This window comes from Entelurus aequoreus, linkage group LG10 (genome assembly GCF_033978785.1).
Source record: "Entelurus aequoreus isolate RoL-2023_Sb linkage group LG10, RoL_Eaeq_v1.1, whole genome shotgun sequence".
Classification (NCBI taxonomy): Eukaryota; Metazoa; Chordata; class Actinopteri; order Syngnathiformes; family Syngnathidae; genus Entelurus; species Entelurus aequoreus.
The window spans coordinates 4,769,914-4,795,334 of NC_084740.1; the positions used below are offsets into that span (position 1 = coordinate 4,769,914).

Here is a 25,421-nt window from a genome sequence, read left to right on the forward strand (position 1 = left end):
TTGGAAATAAGAGCTAAAAGGTGATGTCCACGTATGTGGCCACTAAACCTTTAGAGGTTTTAAACATGTATGACAAATAATGATTTGACATTTACTTCAAACATTGTCTCTAAAGTTGTTAAAGGTTGTATTCTCCGGTAGGACGCTGAAAAGTTGAACTCACAAGCTGCTGCGGATGACGAGCTGGACGAGGAGGACGAAGTGGACGAGGACGATCCTCCCAGTTCTGAAAGGCTCCTTCGGTTGGGCGGCATCGGCAATCGGGGTTTGGGGTAGTCGTAGCTGTTGTCCTCGTCCTCCCTGTCCTGGACCGAGTGCTCCCTGGGGCCATTAGTCACAGGCTGAGGGGGCAGCTCGGAATAATCTAGAGAGAAATATGTTAGGACACAGACTGTCATGATCCCACGCAACAGTTTGGATTTTGGTCTTCATTTTCCTGAGTTTGGTATCATTTCCTGTGACGGTGCTCTGGTTTTAGTAGTACTTCCTGTCGGGACTCCTCGTTCTGCTACACTTTCGGCTTACTTTTATGCCAGCGCACCTGTTTTCTATTGGTAATGAAGTCTATTTAGGTTCACCTGATGCTCTTTACCCTTTTGTTTCTGCTGTTTAATCCTTTTAAAATGGGAATTGCACTACTTTTGGAATGTTGCCTGTCGTTCGCAATCATTATGAAAGACATGATGACGGATGGATGTTTTTTTATTGTATTCTAAATATTAAATTAAAGGCCTACTGAAAGCCACTACTACCGACCACGCAGTCTGATAGTTTATATATCAATGATGAAATTTTAACATTGCAACACATGCCAATACGGCCGGGTTAACTTATAAAGTGACATTTAAAACTTCCCGGGAAATATCCGGCTGAAACGTCGCGGTATGATGGCGTATGCGCGTGACGAAGTCCGAGTAACGGAAGTTATGGTACCCCGTAGAATCCTATACAAAAAGCTCTGTTTACATTTCATAATTCCACAGTATTCTGGACATCTTTTGCAATTTTTTTAATAACAGAAGGCTGCAAAGAAGACAGTTGTAGGTGGGATCCGTGTATTAGCAGCGGACTACAGCAACACAACCAGGAGGACTTTGTTGGAGCGCTAGCCGCCGACCTCACCTTGACTTCCTACGTCTACGGGCCGCCAAACGCATCGGGTGAAGTCCTTCGTCCTTCTGCCGATCGCTGGAACGCAGGTGAGCACGGGTGTTGATGAGCAGATGAGGGCTGGCTGGCGTAGGTGGAGAGCTAATGTTTTTAGCATAGCTCTGTGAGGTCCCGTTGCTAAGTTAGCTTCAATGGCGTCGTTAGCACAGCATTGTTAACCTTCGCCAGCCTGGAAAGCATTAACCGTGTATTTACATGTCCACGGTTTAATAGTATTGTTGATTTTCTATCTATCCTTCCAGTCAGGGGTTAATTTTTTTGTTTCTGTATGCAGTTAAAGCACGATGCTATCACGTTAGCTCGTAGCTAAAGCATTTCGCCGATGTATTGTCGTGGAGATAAAAGGCACTGAATGTCCATTTCGCGTTCTCGACTCTCATTTTCAAGAGGATATAGTATCCCAGGTGGTTTAAAATACAAATCCGTGATCCACAATAGAAAAAGGAGAGTGTGGAATCCAATGAGCCAGCTTGTACCTAAGTTACGGTCAGAGCGAAAAAAGATACGTCCATCACTGCCTCTCAAGTCCTTCACTGTAACGTTCCTCATCTACGAATCTTTCATCCTCACTCAAATTAATGGGGTAATCATCACTATCTCGGTCAGAATCTCTCTCGCTCCATTGTAAACAACGGGGAATTGTGAGGAATACTAGCTCCTGTGACGTCACGCTACTTCTGGTACAGGCAAGGCTTTTTTTTATCAGCGAGCAAAAGTTGCGAACTTTATCGTCGATTTTCTCTACTAAATCCTTTCAGCAAAAATATGGCAATATCGCGAAATGATCAAGTATGACACATAGAATGGATCTGCTATCCCCGTTTAAATAAAAAAAAATCATTTCAGTAGGCCTTTAATATTTTTGACTTAATAAATAAAGGGTTTGTATGTTCTCTATATCCAACATTATGTATTATTCTAACTGATCTTCTTTGTAACACGGTTAGCGAATGTAGCGCACATTTGTAGTTATTTCCCCATATTTCTGCACAATAACTCAGATATGGTAACACTAGCAAGCAGTAGAGAATATGAAGGGATTTTTGGCCCAGGACGTGTTTTGTTTTATTCATTATTGAAATGTTTTTTGCCACCTTATGTTGTATGTTTTGTATATGAGATTTTGTTTTATTCATTATTGAAATGTTTTTTGCCACCTTATGTTGTATGTTTTGTATATGAGATTTCCAGTTCATTTGATCATCTATTAATACTCCCAAAAATCTGGTTTCTTTTACCCTTTCTATGTCTACTCCGTCTACCGTATTTCCTTGATTAGCCGCAGGGGCGCTAATTATTTTAAAACCTCTTCTCACTCATGCGCTTACCAAAAGCATGCGGGATGGGCAAGCATGCACTAATTATTTTAAAACCTCTTCTCACTCCGGCGCTTACCTTATCGTGAAAAGCACATTTAATTAAAAAAACGTTATTATGGTCTTACCTTTACTTATAAATGGTGTCCATGTGCAGCTGCTTCTGATCAAATGCAGTCTTCCTTATCTTTCTTCAGTTTTAAAAGTCTCTGGAGATATTCCTCTAATTATTACCTCCTGCTTCGATTGAAAGTCCAGTTTAGAAAACTGTTTTATTTTAGATATGTAATCCTCCATGGTAAAAGTGCAAGCAAACGATCGCTGCTCATGCTTGCTGCTTGTTGTCTTCTTCTGCAGTACCGGTCTTCTGCAGTCCTGGTAGTCGCAAGAAGGATCACTAGCGCCCTCTACCACCAGGAGGCGGGAGTCATTTAATGACTCATATTTGACCCGGCGGAAGTGCCAAGCATGCGCCAATTATTTTGCGAAACGAGTTTGACCCGGCTGTAATTCTAGGCAGGCGAATACTATATTCCCGGCGGCAATTCAAGGAAATACGGTATTTGTATTTGCGTATGATGCTCTTTCCTACTATTACCAAATAGCATTATTTTAGTTTTACTGAGATTCAAAGATAGTCTGTTTTTATCAAACCATCTTTTTAATTTGTTCATTTCTTCTGTTATTATTTGTATTATCTTCTGTGTGTTCTCTCCTGAACAAAACACAGTTGTGTCGTCTGCAAATAAAACTAACTTTAAGTCCTTTGTAACTTTACAAATGTCGTTTATATAAAGATTAAACAATCTTGGTCCCTGCGGTACACCACAGGATATATCTAGCCGTGTTGACATATTTTCACCCATCTTCACATATTGCTTCCTGTTGGTTAGATAGCTTCTTACCCAGTTCAAGACCAACCCTCTGATGCCATATCCTTCTAGTTTTTGTATTAAAATATCATGATTAATTGTGTCAAATGCTTTTGTTAAGTTCATGAATACTGCGGCCGCAAATTCTTTACCATCTATTGCATTGGTAGTTTCCTCTGTTATTTTGATTAATGCTATTGATGTTGAGATATTTGCTCGAAATCCATATTGGTTCTCCACGAGCGTCCCACTTTTGTTAATAAATAAATCTAATCGACTATTGAATAATTTTTCCATGATTTTGGAGAATTGTGGAAGTAATGAAACTGGTTTGTAGTTAGTAAACTGGGGCCGTACTTATCAAGCTTCTTAGAATTACTCCTAAGAAGTCTGCTAAGAGTTGACTTAAGAGTAAATAAATTATTCGCTGAAAGCTGCACTTAAAAGTTAGTTATCAAGCGTCTTACTCACACTTTCAGCGAAGTGTAGGACTGAATCTTAAGTGTCACACTCAGAGCTGAATTACGACATTACTATGTGCCGTAAACGCAATTTTAGGTGACGTCATTTCTGTGTCCATAGAAATGACCAATCACGGAAGGGAATCCGTTGTCTAAGAATAAAGAAATATCTTGGAAATATTTAAGTGGACAATGGGAGTGTATATTTTGACAATAAACTACAAAATAATACAAAACAAACTAGTCCCCGCCGGCACTCACGCTACCGCTCCCTCTCTTCTCTCGCCCACACACTCACTGACGTCACTCACCTCACGGCCACACACATACGCTACTGTCATAACATTTTCTTTCCAATTCATTAATTAGGCAACTAATTTGAAACTGGTGTGGGTGGCTCTATATATACTAGCCCACTGCAGACACATGCAGAAATCAACAAGGAATCGAAAAGTATTAAATCTGTGACAAAAATAATATCCGCTCTGTCTAAACGATACCGTTTGATCAGCTGCTCGTCATCAAAAAAAAAAAAACATTGTTCCGTTCCCTGAACGTTGGCGCACGTCTCTCTCGCCTCAGTGCCATCCCCTGCTGGCAACTCCTAACCACTTAAGACACCTCTGAAGGTCTCTTAAATATCGTGGAGAGTAGGAGTGATTCTTAGACTTAAGAACGTTGATAAAAAGCTTTTATTCTTAAGTTTGAGAGTAGGACTAAATTTCGCAAATTCTCAGGACTTAAGTGTAAAATGGCACTCTAAGAAGCTTGATAAGTACGGCCCCTGGTGTACGTCTCCATTCTTATAAATTGGTACGACTTTTGCGATTTTCAAACCATAACAAAATATATGGATTTTGTTTGTTTTTTTACCTTTAGGGCTCCCGGGGATCATAAAGGGTCTTAGTCATTAAAATGTTAAAAACAAGTCAAATTATTATTTTTTTATTTATATAATGCTTACAGTAAATCTGTACAGTATATCAACTTCAGGTTGATATAAAGTTTAAAAAAAACAAAAAGGTTTTATACCTTTTCTGTCAAAGACAACTTAGTTTTTTATAATAAAACAGAAATATGCAGTATTTCCCCCACTGCCCAAAAAGCAATGTTTGATGTGAAGTAATTAGAGCCTTAAACATCAATAATGCAAGACACCATTGATATTAATTCATTATTATTTTTGAGTAATCACAGTGAAAAGATAAATAAAATCCCATTAAATATACCGTATTTTCCGCACCATAAGGCGCCCCGTGTTATTAGCCGCACGTTTAATGAACGGCATATTTCAAAACTTTGTTTACCTATTAGCCGCCCCGTGCTATTAGCCGCACCTACGCTACGCTAAAGGGAATGTCAACAAAACAGTCAGATAGGTCAGTCAAACTTTAATAATATATTACAAACCAGCGTTCTAACAACTCTGTTCACTCCCAAAATGTAATGTGCAAATGTGCAATCACAAAAATAGTAACACTCAAAATAGTGCAGAGCAATAGCAACATCAATAACTCAACGTTGCTCATACGTTAGTGTCACACAACACACAAAATAAACATTTAAAGCTCACTTTCTGAAGTTATTACTCATCTACAAATCCCTCGAACTCTTCTTCTTCGGTGTGCTTCACTTGTTTTTTGACACCATCGATGATGTGGACGCGCATGCAGTCGTAGATCAACAGGGACGGCGCTGCATGAAAAAAGTCACCCGGTGTCTTCGCGTAAACGTCTATCAACCACTCGCTCATCTTTTCTTCATCCATCCATCCCTTCGAGTTAGCTTTTATGATGACGCCGGCTGGAAAGTTCTCTTTTGGCAAGGTCTTCCTTTTGAATATCACCGTGGGCGGAAGTTTCTGGCCGTTAGCATGGCAAGCTACAACCACAGTAGGACGACTTCTCATTCCCTGTGGTGCGAATATTCACCGTACGTGTTCCCGTTGTATCCACAGTGCGGTTCACAGGAATATCAAAAGCCAGTGGAACCTTGTACGCGTGTCTCTTAGTAGGAGACATTTTGTTGTCTTTACAGAAAAACAAATGAAATTAAATATCCGCGCGCTTCTTCTTCTACGGGGGCGGGTGCTCACCTTGGCGGTTGCTTACAGTAGAAGAAGAAGCGCTTCCTCTTCTATGGGGGCGGTTGCTTACCGTAGAAGAAGAAGCGCTTCCTCTTTTACGGGGAAAAAAGATGGTGGCTGTTTACCGTAGTTGCGAGACCTAAACCTTATGAAAATAAATATGAATATTAATCCATATATAAGGCGCACCGGGTTATTAGCCGCACTGTCTGCTTTTGACAAAAATTGTGGTTTTTAGGTGCGGCTTATGGTGCGGAAAATACGGTATTTGGGATCCAAAAGGTGCCCCACTCAGAAAGTGATACATTTTTATTAGTTTGTTTTTTAACTTTCAACACTTAAGTTACGAGCTCAACTTTAGATACATCTGTCCATTTTACGTTCAAACTATTATTTTGTTTGTTTTATGCTCTTTTGTCAAATAAAATGTTGATGTTTTTGTATGGCAACCACACAATATATGCAATATTTCCCACATAAAACATTTTAAAGTGAAATATTTGAAATAATTGGAGCTTTGAATAGGTCAATAATTCATTATAACATTGATTTTTCTTTTTTTTTTTTGGAGCAATGGCAAAAAAAAGAAAAAAGAAACAGCCTGCATGGCAGCTTTGTGTCAACATTGCAACTTTTTCTAGTTAAATTTCACCTCATTCCACTTTTTTAAATGTTTTTTTAATTTTTGCAATAGCATTTCCAGAATGTGTGGCGGGCCGGTAAACAATTAGCTGCGGGCCGCAAATGGCCCCCGGGCCGCACTTTGGACACCCCTGGCTTAAAATGATCAAAATGCATGAATGCTAAATGTTATTATGAATGTGCCTGTTACTACATTAAATATATACTTACATCATGTTTATACAACTTTTTATGGAGGTGAGGGGATTTTTTTTATGGGCAGAATTGAGCAGACTTTTGATCCCATTTATTGAATATTTACAATTAATTTTAAAAAATGAGTCATTCTTCATCTAAATGGGAATATATGAACATCCTAGCAGTCGGCATCCCAATGACAGCAGACCTTGTACAGTAAGTGATGTTTTATTATGTTTGTTGGCTCTCGTGTAAAAATCAGTGATTAAAAAAAAAAGCAAACATTGTGATATGTTTTTTAAATAAATGTTAAAAATGCATGAATGCTAAATGTTGAATGTGCCTGTTACTACATTAAATATATACTTACATCATGTTTATACAACTTTTTATGGAGGTGAGGGGATTTTTTTAAGGGCAGAATTGAGCAGACTTTTGATCCCATTTATTGAACATTTAGAATTAATTTTAAAAAATGAGTCATTCTTCATCTAAATGGGAATATATGAACATCCTAGCAGTCGGCATCCCAATGACAGCAGACCTTGTACAGTAAGTGATGTTTTCTTATTATGTTTGTAAAAATTTGTGATAAAAAAGCAAACATTGTGATGTTTTTTAAATAAATGTGCCGCGTGTGCTTAAAATGCATGAATGCTAAATGTTATTATGAATGTGCCTGTTACTACATTAAATATATACTTACATCATGTTTACAAAACCTTTCATGGAGGTGAGGGGATTTTTTTAAGGGCAGAATTGAGCAGACTTTTGATCCCATTTATTGAATATTTACAATTAATTTAAAAAAATGAGTCATTCTTCATCTAAATGGGAATATATGAACAGCCTAGCAGTCGGCATTCCAATGACAGCAGACCTTGTACAGTAAGTGATGTTTTATTATGTTTGTTGGCTCTCGTGTAAAAATCAGTGATTAAAAAAAAAGCAAACATTGTGATATGTTTTTTAAATAAATGTTAAAAATGCATGAATGCTAAATGTTGAATGTGCCTGTTACTACATTAAATATATACTTACATCATGTTTAGAAAACCTTTTATGGAGGTGAGGGGATTTTTTTAAGGGCAGAATTGAGCAGACTTTTATCCCATTTATTGAATATTTAGAATGCATTAAAAAAAAACCTTGTCATGTCACTCAATGATTGTGAACGACAGGCAAGATTCCCCCAAAAATGCAGTTCCTTTTCAAGTCTAATACTTATTGTATTAGACCGGTCTCTCCATCTTGTGCCCACGTGACATAGCTAGCAGTCAAATAGATTTGTACCTGAATCCCCGGCTGGCTCCGGCCCAGCCTGGATGTTGTACATGGCCTCGTACATTGGCGGGCCGTCCTCCGTGTCAGTCAGCGTGGACCTGCAAAAAAGAAAACCGTGCGTGACGCATTTTGGGCGGCGTTTCTTTAATCAACCACAGCTTCAGGAGGCTTCTTGCGCGGTCAGACCATTCATATTTTTAGTCTGATTAATCGCAAGTTTAATTTGGAGTGCATATTTATTTTTAAATCTATACTAATCATGTTTCGTTTTGCATGAACAAAGAGACTCAGAAAATATGCACTTAGTGTTTATTAAAAACCTTTAAAATGCTCATGGTCATGTTACTTGTTTTTCTAAACAAACATTTATCCACATTAATGTGCACTTCTGTTATTAATGTGCTATTTTATGATGGAAGTGATTCTCTTCTGCAGATGGTGTAGAGCAGGGGTCAGCAACCTTTTTGAAAGCAAGAGCTACTTCTTGGGTAGTGATTAATGCGAAGAGCTACCAGTTTGATACACACTTAAATAAATTGCCAGAAATAGGCAATTTGCTCAATTTACTCAATTTACCTTTAACTCTGTTATTATTAATAATTAGTGATATTTACACTTAATTGAACGGTTTAAAAGAGGAGAAAACACGAAAAAAATGACAATTAAATTTTGAAACATAGTTTATCTTCAATTTCGACTCTTTAAAATTCAATATTCAACCGAAAAAAAGAAGAGAAAAACTAGCTAATTCGAATCTTTTTGAAAAAATTTAAAAAAGAATTTATGGAACATCGTTAGTAATTTTTCCTGATTAAGATTAATTTTAGAATTTTGATGACATGTTTTAAATAGGTTAAAATCCAATCTGCACTTTGTTAGAATATATAACAAATTGGACCAAGCTATATTTCTAACAAAGACAAATCATGATTTCTTCCAAAACAATTTTTTTTTTTTAAAAATCAAAAAACCTTGAAATAAGATTTAAATTTGATTCTACAGATTTTCTAGATTTGCCAGAATACATTTTTTTGAATTTGAATCATAATAAGTTTGAAGAAATATTTCACAAATATTCTTTGTCAAAAAAACAGAAGCTAAAATGAAGAATTCAATTAAAATGTTTTTATTATTCTTTACAATAAAAACAATAAATTTACTTGAACGTTGATTTAAATTGTCAGTAAAGAAGAGGAAGGAATTTAAAAGGTAAAAAGGTATATGTGTTTAAAAATCCTAAAATCATTTTTAAGGTTGTATTTTTTCTCTAAAATTGTCTTTCTGAAAGTTATAAGAAGCAAAGTAAAAAAATTCATGAATTTATTTAAACAAGTGAAGACCAAGTCTTTAAAATATTTTCTTGGATTTTCCAATTCTATTTGAGTTTTGTCTCTCTCAGAATTACAAATGTCGAGCAAAGCGAGACCAGCTTGCTAGTAAATAAATACAATTTAAAAAATAGAGGCAGCTCACTGGTAAGTGCTGCTATTTGAGCTATTTTTAGAACAGGCCAGCGGGCTACTCATCTGGTCCTTACGGGCACCGCGTTGGTGACCCCTGGTGTATAGAGTTAATTGTTAATTGGTTACGGACATGACTGCCATGAATTCATTTCTGCGAAGTAGGAATAATCAACATAAAATCCAATATTTTTTTTATCGCTAGACAATAACAAAAAGCTGTTCACGACTTCCTAAAAACGTTATTTTCAGCATTACGAGAGTCCTCTGGAAATTAAACAACATCTTTTAGTTACCTTTACACCCTTTGTAACCAATATAGTAATGTTGCCAGAAATTAAGCCAATCAGTGGCCACGATACTGAGCAGCGCGCTTTGTTTGGTTTGGTCGCCTCTAGTGCTAATGTAGTATTCACATTTGTAGTTTATTTACACCTAAAACTGCTTCATTTAAAGCCGAAAAAAATGTAGCATAAGCTTTGAACTGTTTTTGTTTTTCATTTGAAATAATCTGCAATGTGGTAAAGCTGCAATATTTATCATCAAATGATATCATGACATACAGTATACACTACCGTTCAAAAGCTTGGGGTCACCCAAACAATTTAGTGGAATAGCCTTCATTTCTAAGAACAAGAATAGACTGTCGAGTTTCAGATGAAAGTTCTCTTTTTCTGGCCATTTTGAGCGTTTAATTGACCAATTGATCAATTGTGCTGAAGTTGTACTTTTCTATCTGTGCAAAGGGACAACTTGCAATCCTGGATTGCGAGTCGTCTCGTATCAGTGTTTGTGTCCAGACCCGGCCTGCTGACTGCCAAGGGCGAACATCGAGTGCCTTGACGCAGACAAAGCAGAGACAGGCCGATATCACGAGTGTCAGCACATTTGCATTTCATGAATAGTCATATATTGTGTCTAACTGGGGCTGCTGAGATGACCCCCCTTCCTTCAGCAGCAGCCTCGGTGATGTAACCAGGGACCTCCCGAATAAATAGAGGAGAACGTGGGCTGGACTTTAGAGCGTAGGTTGTTTCTGTAACTAAGAGCGTAGGTTGTTTCTGTAACTAGAGAACAGCCCAAAACGTCTCTTCTCATTGAGCCAAATTCAACTCTGTCTCTGCATGATTCCTTGCTTCTTGTCTGTTTAATAGATGTCATCAGTGTTTGAACCTGACAGATCACATTTCACATTATAGTTGAAGACTCACGGCGGGGGAAGACACTCAAGTGTCCACTCAAGATAAGATCACTTGTGCAATTACGCTGGGAACCTGTGTAGGCGCTGTTTTGATTAGCCACCTAGTTAAAATGAGATACCGTATTTCCTTGATTAGCCGCAGGGGCGCTAATTCATTTAAAACCTCTTCTCACTCATGCGCTTACCAAAAGCATGCGGGATGGGCAAGCATGCGCTTACCTTATCGTGAAAAGCACATTTAATTAAAAAAAACGTTATTGTGGTCTTACCTTTACTTATAAATGGTGTCCATGTGCAGCTGCTTCTGATCAAAGGCAGTCTTCCTTATCTTTCTTCAGTTTTAAAAGTCTCTGGAGATATTCCTTTAATTATTACCTCCTGCTTCGATTGAAAGTCCTGTTTGGTAAAAGTGCAAGCAAACGATCGCTGCTCATGCTTGCTGTCTTCTTCTGCAGTACCGGTCTTCTGCAGTACTGGCAGTCGCAAGAAGGATCACTAGCGCCCTCTACCACCAGGAGGCGGGAGTCATTTAATGACTCATATTTGACCCGGCGGCAGTGCCAATCGTGCGCTAATTATTTTGCGAAATGAGTTTGACCCGGCTGTAATTCTAGGCAGGCGAATACTATATTCCCGGCGGCAATTCAAGGAAATACGGTACACGGATATAAGACTCCCGTAGGTGGAAAGAGGCGGCGCCTTGTGTTGGCATCTGGAGGACATACCTAGGCTGAGGCTGTAGGGGTCTCTGGATTGGAGGGTTCTCTCCTATCGGCAGCGTAGTGATGGGCAGCAGGAGGGGGCGAGAGGATGGGATCATGTAGTCGGACTCTTCGTCACTGTCGTGGGCCTCCTCGGCTGCTAGTGGCCTTAGTGCTGAAGGCGGCCTGGGAAGCAAGTTCAAATATTTTCTTTTTAATTGAGATTCAAAACCAGAATCTTCTTGCAGCAAGGCTGCAGTGCTCATCACTGATACATGCTGTCCTCTAACATATGAATCCAAATACCTGCTTGCCAGGGAGTAGATGGCATTGGCAGAAGATGACGGCTTGACTTTGGGGTTGTCGTAGTCCTGACCGACCACCGACGAAAAGTTCTAAAAGGGAAGGAACACCAAGAAAAGGGACCAGAATCAACGACAGATTGTGACATAAAATAAAACAGGTTAAAAGTGTGGGTTTGGTTTGCTTCATGCTGACCAGCTGATGGTCCAAACTCATGGAGTTGTTTTTCTGTGGGTCCGTGCGCATGTCCAGAGCCGAGGGCAGGGCCAGAGGGAGGGAGTGTCGGTTGGAGAGCTCCCTGACACCTGCACGAAGATCCACAATAGAGACTTGACTGGACAAAGAAGAGGAGGCGGATGACGAGGAGGAGGAGGAAGTCAGGGCTTTTAGGACGGGCCGGGAGCTCCAGTCGGCAGGCGGCCGGTTCGGGGGCGCCGGCGGGAGTTCGCAGGGCGTGCACGGCAAGGGCCGCCGCTGCACGCGTGCCTCCGAGCACGGCATGGCTGAGTGAGGGCGGTCGGGGGGCGGGGGAGGGGGGAGATCCCTCAGCGCTGGGGGGAGAGGGAGTGGCTTGTCTTTGTGATGAGACGCTACCTAGAGACAAGAGCCCAATGGGTTAGTTGGAAGTGAAGTGAAGTGAAGTGAATTACATTTATATAGCGCTTTTTCTCAAGTGACTCAAAGCGCTTTACATTGTGAAACCCAATATCTAAGTTACATTTAAACCAGTGTGGGTGGCACTGGGAGCAGGTGGGTAAAGTGTCTTGCCCAAGGACACAACGGCAGTGACTAGGATGGCGGAAGCGGGAATTGAACCTGCAACCCTCAAGTTGCTGGCACGGCCCCTCTACCAACCGAGCTATACCGCCCCAAGAAGCAGAGACGCTGTTCAACTCATGTTAAACCTCGTTTTTTAACTTTGACTTGGGAGTGCATAAGGAAGGGAAAAGGAAAATATATCTATCTGACCACATGGCCAAGAAAATTGCACAGCTTCGCCGCCAAAAACCAATGTTCTAATAGAGGTAACTTCTCAGCCAGCATGAGTTTGTACTAGAATAATTATGTATCTATTATCACACTACTCTTATGCTTAAAGGCCTATCCTAGATGGATAGCAGACACGCTATCCGACGCTAGCCGCCGACCGCACGGATGATCGGGTGAAGTCCTTCGTCGCTCCGTCGATCGCTGGAACGCAGGTGAGCACGGGTGTTGAGCAGATGAGGGCTGGCTGGCGTAGGTGGATAGCTAATGTTTTTAGCATAGCTCTGTGAGGTCCCGTTGCCAAGTTAGCTCCACATAATAGTGAGAGTCCAGTCCATAGTGGATCTAACATAATAGTGAGAGTCCAGTCCATAGTGGATCTAACATAATAGTGTGAGAGTCCAGTCCATAGTGGATCTAACATAATAGTGTGAGAGTCCAGTCCATAGTGGATCTAACATAATAGTGAGAGTCCAGTCCATAGTGGATCTAACATAATAGTGAGAGTCCAGTCCATAGTGGATCTAACATAATAGTGTGAGAGTCCAGTCCTTAGTGGATCTAACATAATAGTGTGTGAGTCCAGTCCATAGTGGATCTAACATAAGTGAGAGTCCAGTCCATAGTGGATCTAACATAATAGTGTGAGAGTCCAGTCCATAGTGGATCTAACATAATAGTGAGAGTCCAGTCCATAGTGGATCTAACATAATAGTGTGTGAGTCCAGTCCATAGTGGATCTAACATAATAGTGAGAGTCCAGTCCATAGTGGATCTAACATAATAGTGTGAGAGTCCAGTCCATAGTGGATCTAACATAATAGTGAGAGTCCAGTCCATAGTGGATCTAACATAATAGTGAGAGTCCAGTCCATAGTGGATCTAACATAATAGTGAGAGTCCAGTCCATAGTGGATCTAACATAATAGTGAGAGTCCAGTCCATAGTGGATCTAACATAATAGTGAGAGTCCAGTCCATAGTGGATCTAACACAGGGGTGCTCATTACGTCGATCGCGAGCTACCGGTCGATCGCGGAGGGTGTGTCAGTCGATCGCCAGCCAGGCATTAAAAAAATAGTCCTAAAAATGAGCGATCATAAATCTTCACTATGACGTCACTTTCGTCACTTGATTGACATTCACGGCACCTCGAGGGTCTTCTGAGATGACGCTGGCTGCTGCCAGATCATTATTAAGAGAAAATTACCGACAGGAAGGCGAGAAACACTTTTTATTTCAACAGACTCTGGCGCCGTACCTGTGGTCAAAACTCCAAAGACCGACAGCACAGTTGCACAATAAAAGCTCTGCTTCATCCTGCCTGCGCTAACAAAATAAAGAGTGCACAAGCTAGCAAGCTACGGAGTTTGCCGCCAACGTATTTCTTGTAAAGTGTATACAAAGGAGTACGGAAGCTGGACAAATAAGATGCCAAAAAGCAACCACTTTCATGTGGTATTGGACAGAAAGGAGGACTTTTTTTCTCCTCCTTTTGAAAATGCGGACGTTATCAGCACCACTGTCTGATTCCTATCAATGCAAGTCATCACAATCAGGTAATACACCAACTTATATTCTTGTCTTCATGAAAGAAAGGAATCTATATGTGTTAAACATGCTTGTATTATCATTAAACACCTTTAACTTGTTAACAATATTAACTATATGTGTTAAACATGCTTGTATTATCATTAAACACCTTTAACTTGTTAACAATATTAACTATATGTGTTAAACATGCTTGTATTGTCATTAAACACCTTTAACTTGTTAACAATATTAACTATATGTGTTAAACATGCTTGCATTATCTTTAAACACCTTTAACTTGTTAACAATATTAACTATATGTGTTAAACATGCTTGCATTATCTTTAAACACCTTTAACTTGTTAACAATATTAACTATATGCGTTAAACATGCTTGCATTATCTTTAAACACCTTTAACTTGTTAACAATATTAACTACGGTATATGTATTAAACATTCTTGTATTATCATTAAACACCTTTAACTTGTTAACAATATTAACTATATGTGTTAAACATGCTTGTATTATCATTAAACACCTTTAACTTATCAACAATATTAACTATATGTGTTAAGCATGCTTGTATTATCTTTAAACACCTTTAATTTATTAACAATATTAACTATATGTGTTAAACATGCTTGTGTTATCATTAAACACCTTTAACTTGTTGACAAAAACATATCTTTCATAAAGAAGTAGATATAAATTATATATATGAAAGAGGTAGATCCCCACGACTTGATCAATTGAAAAGTAGCTCGCCTGCAGAAAAAGTGTGGGCACCCCTGATCTAACATAATAGTGAGAGTTGATGATGAATGAACAAAAATGTGCCTTGGCTCCAAAAAGGTTGAAAAAGACTGGCATAAAAATTATGCTTCTAAAAAATACTGCTCAGTTTTGACAACTTACATGCAGTTTCTTCCACCAAGCTTGCCATATAGTCATAGATGTTTGATCTTACACCGGCTATCTACACTCAATTCTTCCTTTTAGACCAGGAGTCACCAACCTTTTTGAAAGCAAGAGCTACTTCTTGGGTGCTGATTAATGCGAAGGGCTACCAGTTTGATACACACTTAAATAAATTGCCAGAAATAGCCAATTTGCTCAATTTACCTTTAACTCTATGTTATTATTAATAATTAATGATATTTACACTTAATTGAACGGTTTAAAAGAGGAGAAAACACGAACAAAATGACAATTAAATTTTGAAACATAGTTTATCTTCAATTTCGACTCTTTAAAATTCAAAATTCAACCGAAAAAAAGAAGAGAAAAACTTAAAAAAAGAATATATGGAACATCATTAGTAATTTTTCCTGATTAAGATAATTTTTGAATTTTGATTAAATAGGTTAAAATCCAATCTACACTTTGTTAGAATATATAACAAATTGGACCAAGCTATATTTCTAACAAAGACAAATCATTATTTCTTCTAGATTTTCCAGAACAAAATTTTTTAAAGAAATTCAAAAGACTTTGAAATAAGATTTAAATTTGATTCTACAGATTTTCTAGATTTGCCAGAATAATTTTTTTGAATTTTAATCATAATAAGTTTGAAGAAATATTTCACAAATATTCTTCGTCGAAAAAACAGAAGCTAAAATGAAGAATTAAATCAAAATGTATTTATTATTCTTTACACTAAAAAAATACATTTACTTGAACATTGATTTAAATTGTCAGGAAAGAAGAGGAAGGAATTTAAAAAGTAAAAAGGTATATGTGTTTAAAAATCCTAAAATCATTTTTAAGGTTGTATTTTTTTCTCTAAAATTGTCTTTCTGAAAGTTATAAGAAGCAAAGTAAAAAAATTAATGAATTTATTTAAACAAGTGAAGACCAAGTCTTTAAAATATTTTCTTGGATTTTCAAATTCTATTTGAGTTTTGTCTCTCTTAGAATTAAAAATGTCGGGCAAAGCGAGACCAGCTTGCTAGTAAATAAATAACATTTAAAAAATAGAGGCAGCTCACTGGTAAGTGCTGCTATTTGAGCTATTTTTAGAACAGGCCGGCGGGCTACTCATCTGGTCCTTACCGGCTACCTGGTCCACCGGGCACCGTGTTGGTGACCCCTGTTTTAGACCAATTACATTTTGGACAATGTAGTTATTTCAATCAATCAATCAATCAATGTTTATTTATATAGCCCTAAATCACAAGTGTCTCAAAGGGCTGTACAAGCCACAACGACATCCTCGGTACAGAGCCCACATACATATTTATGAACTAACAGAAGCCATGGAAGTTCAGTATGGTTAATATATGAAGCAGCAGTTTGTGCACCATGTGGGAAAGTGTCAGCCTGTTTGCATGAACAACTGCCACACAGGAACAGAACGCGCCCACTTCCTCTACACTTACTGATGTCATTGGTTAGCTTAAACCTTTGCAATATGAGTCATTTCCTGAACACTTACTATCTCTGTCTGCCATACTTACAAGTATAATGGGGGGGGGGGTCAAACGGTTGGGCATGAATTATTTTTTCCAAACAATATTATTAAAAGGATTTGCATTTTGAATGTTTACTGTGACTTTCCATAGATCTTAAGTACAGTAACTTAGTGGTTGAGACTGAATAGTTGTTGAGGCTGAATCAAGAACCGCATTGGCCTGCTGGACTCACCTTATTAGTGACTCCAGGACTGGAAGCGCCAGGCAGGCTGGGGGGTCTGTGTGTAAGCAGGTCTAGTCTGGGCGGCACAGGTGGAAGGGAGGAGTGAGGAGCTATGGACATTGGCGATGGGGGGCGTTCTACCTGCAGCATACAGAACATTAGAAGGTCAACATCATGGAGAACACAAATTTCATAACACTGCGAGACAGAAAAAAACAGTTACCGCTTCCTCAAAGTGGATGACAGGACATAAAACTACAGTTCTCTTTATATATGTAAGTTTGTACAATTTCTGGTAAATGCCAGCGGTGTGGACTCGAGTCACAAGACTTGGACTCGAATCATGAGTTTGATGACTTGCAACTCGACTTAGACTTTAAAGGCCTACTAAAAGCCACTACTAGCGACCACGCAGTCTGATAGTTTATATATCAATGATGAAATCTTAACATTGCAACACATGCCAATACGGCCGGGTTAACTTATAAAGTGACATTTTAAATTTCCCGCCAAACTTCCGGTTGAAAACGTCTATGTATGATGACGTATGCGCGTGACGTTGATGGTTGAAACGGAAGTATTCGGACACCATTGTATCCCATACAAAAAGCTCGGTTTTCATCGCAAAATTCCACAGTATTCTGGACATCTGTGTTGGTGAATCTTTTGCAATTTGTTTAATGAACAATGAAGACTGCAAAGAAGAAAGCTGTAGGTGGGATCGGTGTATTAGCGGCTGGCTGCAGCAACACAACCAGGAGGACTTTGAGTTGGATAGCAGACACGCTATCCGACGCTAGCCGCCGACCGCATCGATGATCGGGTGAAGTCCTTCGTCGCTCCGTCGATCGCTGGAACGCAGGTGAGCACGGGTGTTGATGAGCAGATGAGGGCTGGCTGGCGTAGGTGGAGAGCTAATGTTTTTAGCATAGCTCTGTGAGGTCCCGTTGCTAAGTTAGCTTCAATGGCGTCGTTAGCAACAGCATTGTTAAGCTTCGCCAGGCTGGAAAGCATTAACCGTGTAGTTACATGTCCATGGTTTAATAGTATTGTTGATCTTCTGTCTATCCTTCCAGTCAGGGATTTATTTATTTTGTTTCTATCTGCAGTTAAGCCCGATGCTATCACGTTAGCTCCGTAGCTAAAGTGCTTCGCCGATGTATTGTCGTGGGGATAAAAGTCACTGTGAATGTCCATTTCGCGTTCTCGACTCTCATTTTCAAGAGGATATAGTATCCCAGGTGGTTTAAAATACAAATCCGTGATCCACAATAGAAAAAGGAGAAAGTGTGAAATCTAATGAGCCAGCTTGTACCTAAGTTACGGTCAGAGCGAAAAAAGATACACCCTGCACTGCACTCTAGTCCTTCACTCTCACATTCCTCATCCACGAATATTTCATCCTGGCTCAAATTAATGGGGTAATCGTCGCTTTCTCGGTCCAAATCGCTCTCGCTGCTGGTGTAAACAATGGGGAAATGTGAGGAGCTGTCACGCCAAATTTCTTCCCTCTACAAAAACCTTCCCTCCCCCATTTACTTCCGTGGTCATGTTTCCTCTTACGTCATTGACAGCGATCGATAGCACTTCGTCGCTGGAAGGATACTTCGTCTTTGACAGCTGCTGGACTCTGAAGAAATCGATTATTTTTTTTTTTTTTTTTACAGGCGCGAAACAGGACAGTCGCGTGCAGGTTAAGGACCCCCGGCAACTTTGTGATTTTATTGGACGCAGCCCCGGAAGTAAATGGGGGAGGGAAGGTTTTTGTAGAGGGAAGAAATTTGGCGTGACAGAGCCCTTCAACCTGTGACGTCACGCTACTTCCGGTACAGGCGAGGCTTTTTTTATCAGCGACCAAAAGTTGCGAACTTTATCGTCGATGTTCTCTACTAAATCCTTTCAGCAAAAATATGGCAATATCGCGAAATGATCAAGTATGACACATAGAATGGATCTGCTATCCCCGTTTAAAAAAAAGAAATTCATTTCAGTAGGCCTTTAACATCAATGACTTGTGGCTTCACTTGGACTTGAGCCTTTTGACTTGACAAGACTTGCTACTTTCCCCAAAACCCAAAGATTAAAAAGTTATTCAGGAGCGCTCCGTATCTTTCATTGTGTACGTGTGTGTCTGTCGGCGTGTGTGCTCAGTACAACATCCAATCAAATTACATCCACGTTGTTTTCACCCCACAGCATTCATCCAATCAAATTGCAGGACAACCAACGAAGAAGAGCTGTCAAACAACGCGGCAGTGAGAAAAAATTATATATATAATATAAAATATAAAAACTACGACTTGGGTCAACAAAAAAGGAATTGCAGTATACAAAACATGCGGTTCGAAGATTACAGACGGAGAAGCAACAACTTCCAACTTCGTTCGACATTTGAAGTTGCACAAAGAAGGGTAAGTTTTGAATGTAAGCTAACGTTTATTGGCTAAGTAACGTAACTTTTATTTGCCATGTAGTTAAATCAGTGAGGCTGTAAACTCACTGCTAACGTCATTGCAAACACGGCAATCTGTTGCGTCCACTGCAGTTCGCTACCTTATTCATACTTTTTGTCAAGGGATTTTTTTTAAGCAGGGTTGCATGAGGTACCTACACTTAACGTTACGTTAGTCCATGTATCACACACAGTAACTTAACGTTTGTCCAGTGTTTCCCACACATTCATTTATTTGTGGCGGCCCGCCACGAAAGAATTACGTCCGCCACAAATAATTATTTTTTTTGTCCTGTCCAGCTTCTCAGGCAAATCATATAGTTGATGTAGATGCCCATATAGGCTGTTCAGATTTACTTTACAAAAGAGAAGTGTAGGATACTTCTCTTGTTGCCTTATTTGTATTTGACCACTACTGTTTTCTGTTTATTTGTTACTGACTGTGGCAGGACACCTCTGCCTCTGTTTCACTTTATGTTGCTGGTAAATAATATGGTTGTAGTAGTAGGCTAAAGTTAAATTATTTAGTATGCACTAATTAAAGGGGCAGAGCTTTAAGAGACATTTTAACTTTTATATTTGATAAGATATATTTTTTGTAAGAACCACAATTAATAAATATATTTCAGTGAATAACTTATTGTTCAAATCTGTATATAAATATGTACATAAAGTGTTGTAATTATATTGTAAAATGGATGTTTAAAACAAAACTGTTATTATTAATTAGTAAGTATACATTTTTTGAGCCTTTTTAGAGAAAATCATATCATTGTAGTAAATTATGCAAATTACTCGATGATGTCATGGTGATCACGCCCATAACCACACCCCCACCGCCACAGGTATCTTGGCAGTTTATGGGAAACACTGTTGTCCATGTATCACACACAGTAACGTGACGTTAGACGGCGGTCAGCAGCACCGCGTATTTTAGCCACCTACAAAAAGACAAACATAAGTCAAATAAAGGTCAGTTAAAATGTATACTATATTAAGAATATGTGTACATATTGCATAGGGCCCTGACATCTAAAAAGTACAACTCTGTTCATTGTTATGTTCATGTATTTCTTATGTTTTTCATGTGTACGCACACATCAACACACATACAGTATGAGATGAGATCAACGAGATAAGGATAGAAACTGCAGTGGAACTAGTTACAATGCAATATGCCATGGAAATACAATGTTAAAGGCCTACTGAAATGAATTTTTTTTATTTAAACGGGGATAGCAGATCCATTCTATGTGTCATACTTGATCATTTCGCGATATTGCCATATTTTTGCTGAAAGGATTTAGTAGAGAACATCGACGATAAAGTTTTGGTCGCTGATTAAAAAAAAGCCTTGCCTGTACCGGAAGTAGCGTGACGTCACAGGTTGAAAGGCTCCTCACATTTCCCCATTGTTTACACCAGCAGCGAGAGAGATTCGGACCGAGAAAGCGATGATTACCCCATTAATTTGAGCGAGGATGAAAGATTTGTGGATGAGGGACGTGAGAGTGAAGGACTAGCGTGCAGTGCAGGGCGTATCTTTTTTCGCTCTGACCGTAACTTAGGTACAAGCTGGCTCATTGGATTCCACACTCTCTCCTTTTTCTATTGTGGATCACGGATTTGTATTTTAAACCACCTGGGATACTATATCCTCTTGAAAATGAGAGTCGAGAACGCGAAATGGACATTCACAGTGACTTTTATCTCCACGACAATACATCGGCGAAGCTGTTTAGCTACGGAGCTAACGTGATAGCATCGGGCTTAAATGCAGATAGAAACAAAATAAATAACCTCTGACTGGAAGGATAGACAGAAGATCAACAATACTATTAAACCATGGACATGTAACTACACGGTTAATGCTTTCCAGCCTGGCGAAGCTTAACAATGCTGTTGCTAACGACGCCATTGAAGCTAACTTAGCTACGGGACCTCGTCAGAGCTATGATAAAAACATTAGCGCTCCACCTACTCCAGCCAGCCCTCATCTGCTCATCAACACCCGTGCTCACCTGCGTTCCAGCGATCGACGGAGCGACGAAGGACTTCACCCGATCATAGATGTGGTCGGCGGCTAGCATCGGATAGCGCGTCTGCTATCCATCTCAAAGTCCTCCTGGTTGTGTTGCTGCAGCCTGCCGCTAATACACCGATCCCACCTACAGCTTTCTTCTTTGCAGTCTTCATTGTTCATTAAACAAATTGCAAAAGATTCACCAACACAGATGTCCAGAATACTGTGGAATTTTGCGATGAAATCAGAGCTTTTTGTATTGGATACAATGTGTCCGAATACTTCCGTTTCAACCATTGACGTCACGCGCATACGTCATCATACATAGACGTTTTCAACCGGAAGTTTAGCGGGAAATTTAAAATTGTACTTTATAAGTTAACCCGGCCGTATTGGCATGTGTTGCAATGTTAAGATTTCATCATTGATATATAAACTATCAGACTGCGTGGTCGCTAGTAGTGGCTTTCAGTAGGCCTTTAACACTTCTGTGCAAATAAGTACAGTTGCACTAGTTTTTTCAAATGTGTTTATTCTGTAAAGGAATGAGTTAAATGTTTAAAATGACTGGCTAATAGTGCTATTATGAAGTGCAATGTCAGCACTATTTTTTTTCCCTGCAATTTCAAATGCACTTGTTTTAATAAATAAATACAGCGTTTTAAAAGCATACACAATCTGCGTAAATATATCAGTCTGTGGTTCAAAAGACTTGAAAGGACTCGAGACTCAAAATGCAGGACTTGGGACTTGACTTGAGACTTTCCAGTCTTGACTTTGGACTTGACTCGAGACTTGCCTGTCTTGACTCGGGACTTGAGGGCAAAGACTTGAGACTTACTAATGACTTGCAAAACCATGGCTTGGTCCCACCTCTGGTAAATGCCAATGTACATTATAATATTGCAGCATGGTTACAATGTCATTCAGAAGAGCTGCCTGTGTAGTAGGGAGGAAAGCGGCATCCAAATATTTATCCCTGCCTAGACCAACTTTATTGTCCAAGATGTGTAATGTGTTGAAACTTTGGGATAAGTGTGGATTTTTCTGAGGATGTAATGGAACAACTGTGACTCACTTTGCGTCAACACGCCAAACATATGGAAAAAAGAGAAAGTTGACCACATTTAAGTGTGTTTATCTTGCACACCTCCACTGTGTAAAATGCCGCTATGCAGAGGCACATAAAGTATGTGAGGAGCCATATGTGGGCTCTGTACCGAGGATGTCGTTGTGGCTTGTGCAGCCCTTTGAGACACTTGTGATTTAGGGCTATATAAATAAACATTGATTGATTGATTGATATGTAATCAAGTGACTGGCACAAAAAGAAACCATGACAGAGATGAAAGACTTCAGATAGGAATTGTGAGTTTTAGGTGATGTAAAAAGGGTCAGAAACATCCTTCAGGTGCTCCTCAGAGGAACAAACCTTCAGAGCAGGGGTGTCCAAAGTGCGGCCCGGGGGCCATTTGCGGCCCGCAGCTAATTGTTTACCGGCCCGCCACACATTCTGCAAAAATTACTAAATTAATAATATTGCAAAAATTTAAAAAAAAAACATTTCAAAAAAGTGGAATGAGGTGAAATCTAACAAGAAAAAGTTGCAATGTTGACACAAAGCTGCCATGCAGGCTGTTTTTTTCTTTTCTTTTTGTTTATTTTTTATTTATTTTGCCATTGCTAAAAAAAAAAAAAAAAAAAAAATCTATGTTATAATGAATTATTACTTAAAAAATATCACTTTAAAAAATTTTTTATGTGGAAAAAATATTGCATATATTGTGTGGCTGCCATATAAAAACATCAAAGTTTTATTTGACAAAAGAGCATAAAACAAACAAAATGATAGTTCAAACGTAAAATGGACAGATATATCTGAAGTTGATCTCGTAATTTAAGTGTTAAAAGTAAAAAAAAATAAAATAAAAATGTATCACTTTATGAGTGGCGGACCTTTTGGATCCCAAATATATTTAGTAGGATTTTATTTAACTTTTCACTGTGATTACTCAACAATATTCAATTAAATTTCAGTTTTACTATAAAAAACAAAGTTGTCTTTGACAGAAAACCTTTTTTTTTTTTTTTTTTTACTTTATATCAACCTCAAGTTGATATAGAGATTTACTGTAAGCGTTTAAATAAAAAATAATAATAATAATTTGACTTATTTTTAACAGTTTAATGACTGAGACCCTTTATAGTCCCCGGGAGCCCTAAAGGTTAAAAAAAAATAAAAAAATCCATATATTTTGTTGAGGTTTGAAAATTAAAAATATCAAAATGGCCCCCGCATGCTTCAATTTTTCCGTGTACGGCCCTCAGTGGAAAAAGTTTGGACACCCCTGCTTCAGAGTATGCCAAAGAATGTACTTGGAAAAACCATGCATCCGCCCACACCCATCTCACCTTTGTACAAGCGAGTTTGCTCATCATAAGGTGAGGGTCTTCGAGCCTGTCGTCGTCGTCGTCGTCATAGCTGGGCGACGGCGCTCCCTCGGCCCCGAACATGCCCCTGCAAGAGCCCCCGCTGTTGTCCTTGGGGTCAAAGGGATCCACCACGATGGGCTCGGTACCTTTAATCTCGCAGCGGCAGAATGGGCAGCCCGTGCCTTGACCCTCCGATTCCTGGACCAATTGCACAGGTGGTGAGTAAACTTACCCTTTTTTTAAATTTTTTTACAAACTTAGCGACTATAGGGGTGTAACGATACATGCATTTGTAATCTGATACCAAACCTAGTTTCCATACAGTACACTTTAAGTGATGGACAGGAAGTGTAACTGCCTCATAATTGTTGCGTCTGACCAGTCTTCCTCTCAGGGAATTAAAGTCACTGGTCAATCCCAAGTTCTTTCAGATGACATATGTTGAGTAAGAAGGACCATCAAGACAGAATAGGAATATTATCAAGTTTTACTAAAGCTTTAGGAGACCAGTCCTACAGTGCGCTAATACCAGCATCTAGAAGAGGTCTGAAAATCAAACGGGAAGAGACAACTCATTGAATACGAAAACAGCCCCCACCCTGCCCAGAAAGGAATACAGCCTCATTGTTCTAATACAGATAAGATAAAAAGGGAGTATGCTATACTCCCACATTCCAACCCCTTCAAGGTAAAGCACAGAGTTTACTTGCGGACATAAGATACAAGCAAAAAGAGTACACATGGGAAAATATTAGCTGCTTTAAACATGACTATGAATAAAGAAAGAACTCTTAAAAATATATGCATTCTCCACACGATATAGTCAAGCATCTACTCCCTAAACACATAGGTCTGGTTTTGCATTCAGGGCATAAATACAAGACTTGCCAGAAATGCCAGACTTTTGACCGGAGCACCCAGAAATAGCCCGTATCACCCCCGTTTTATCGCATTGAGTTTAACATTTTAGTCCTGACAGTACATCACTGACTTGTTGTGCCCCTACTCTTCGGGGCGCAGCCTACGGTCTTCAGGCCAGGGTCTTCTAAAGACCCCAAAAACTCGTTTTAAAACCCCGGCATCCCACGGAACTCTGGAACAATTTGCACCAGTCCCTTCGTGATCTTGACTGTGTTGAAACTTTTAAGAAACATTTGAAAACTTCTCTTTTTAGTAAAGCTTTTTAGTGAATGCACCTTTTAACTATCATTTTTAATCCACTTTGTATCCTTTTCATGATGTTTCCCCTGTTTTAATTGAATTGTTGTTTTACTTGACCTATGTTTTGTACAGCGCTTTGTGATAGCGCTTTATAAATAAAATGTACTTATTTACAACCAGGATTAAACTAATCTGGTTTAAATGAATCCACACTAATCCAGTTGCTGTCTGAGATGTCACTTCCTTTCAGATGAACTAGTTCCAGACTACAAAGTCTCAACACTAAGGTAATCAACAACGACTTTGCACATTGTGCAAAAGGTAAGGGGCGTTGAAAACCTGGGATGGAGTCTTTTAATATACATTTTAACGGCGTGTATGTGTGTGGGACTGGATTTTGACTCCTAATCTAGAATGGAGAAAGGAAAATTAATTGTTGAGGAACATCAATTAAAACAAGAAGAAACTTTTAAATCAAATAATTTCAAAGTAAAAGGAAAAAGGTGTGGGGATTCCCTTCA

The 25,421-nt window shown here is 39.1% G+C and overlaps 1 protein-coding gene and 1 long non-coding RNA gene across 5 annotated transcripts in view; one reads left to right on the forward strand and one right to left on the reverse strand.

The window, feature by feature from the left end:
* The window catches only part of LOC133658180 (uncharacterized), a 28,226-nt gene extending 26,950 nt beyond the window's left edge, over positions 1–1,276 (forward strand). Inside the window, exon 3 of the long non-coding RNA XR_009827413.1 lies at positions 142–1,276. This is a non-coding gene — a long non-coding RNA (uncharacterized LOC133658180). The remainder of the gene's footprint in view (positions 1–141) is intronic.
* The window catches only part of cbl (Cbl proto-oncogene, E3 ubiquitin protein ligase), a 129,901-nt gene that overhangs the window by 1,579 nt on the left and 102,901 nt on the right, over positions 1–25,421 (reverse strand). For all 4 annotated transcript variants that reach the window (XM_062059880.1, XM_062059879.1, XM_062059877.1 and 1 more), the window contains exons 9-15: positions 23,719–23,937; positions 16,841–16,972; positions 11,869–12,267; positions 11,677–11,765; positions 11,395–11,556; positions 8,018–8,106; positions 164–364 (exon numbers count right to left, since the gene is read on the reverse strand). In XM_062059880.1, coding sequence (XP_061915864.1) covers positions 164–364; positions 8,018–8,106; positions 11,395–11,556; positions 11,677–11,765; positions 11,869–12,267; positions 16,841–16,972; positions 23,719–23,937 — 1,291 coding nt within the window. The remainder of the gene's footprint in view (positions 1–163; positions 365–8,017; positions 8,107–11,394; positions 11,557–11,676; positions 11,766–11,868; positions 12,268–16,840; positions 16,973–23,718; positions 23,938–25,421) is intronic.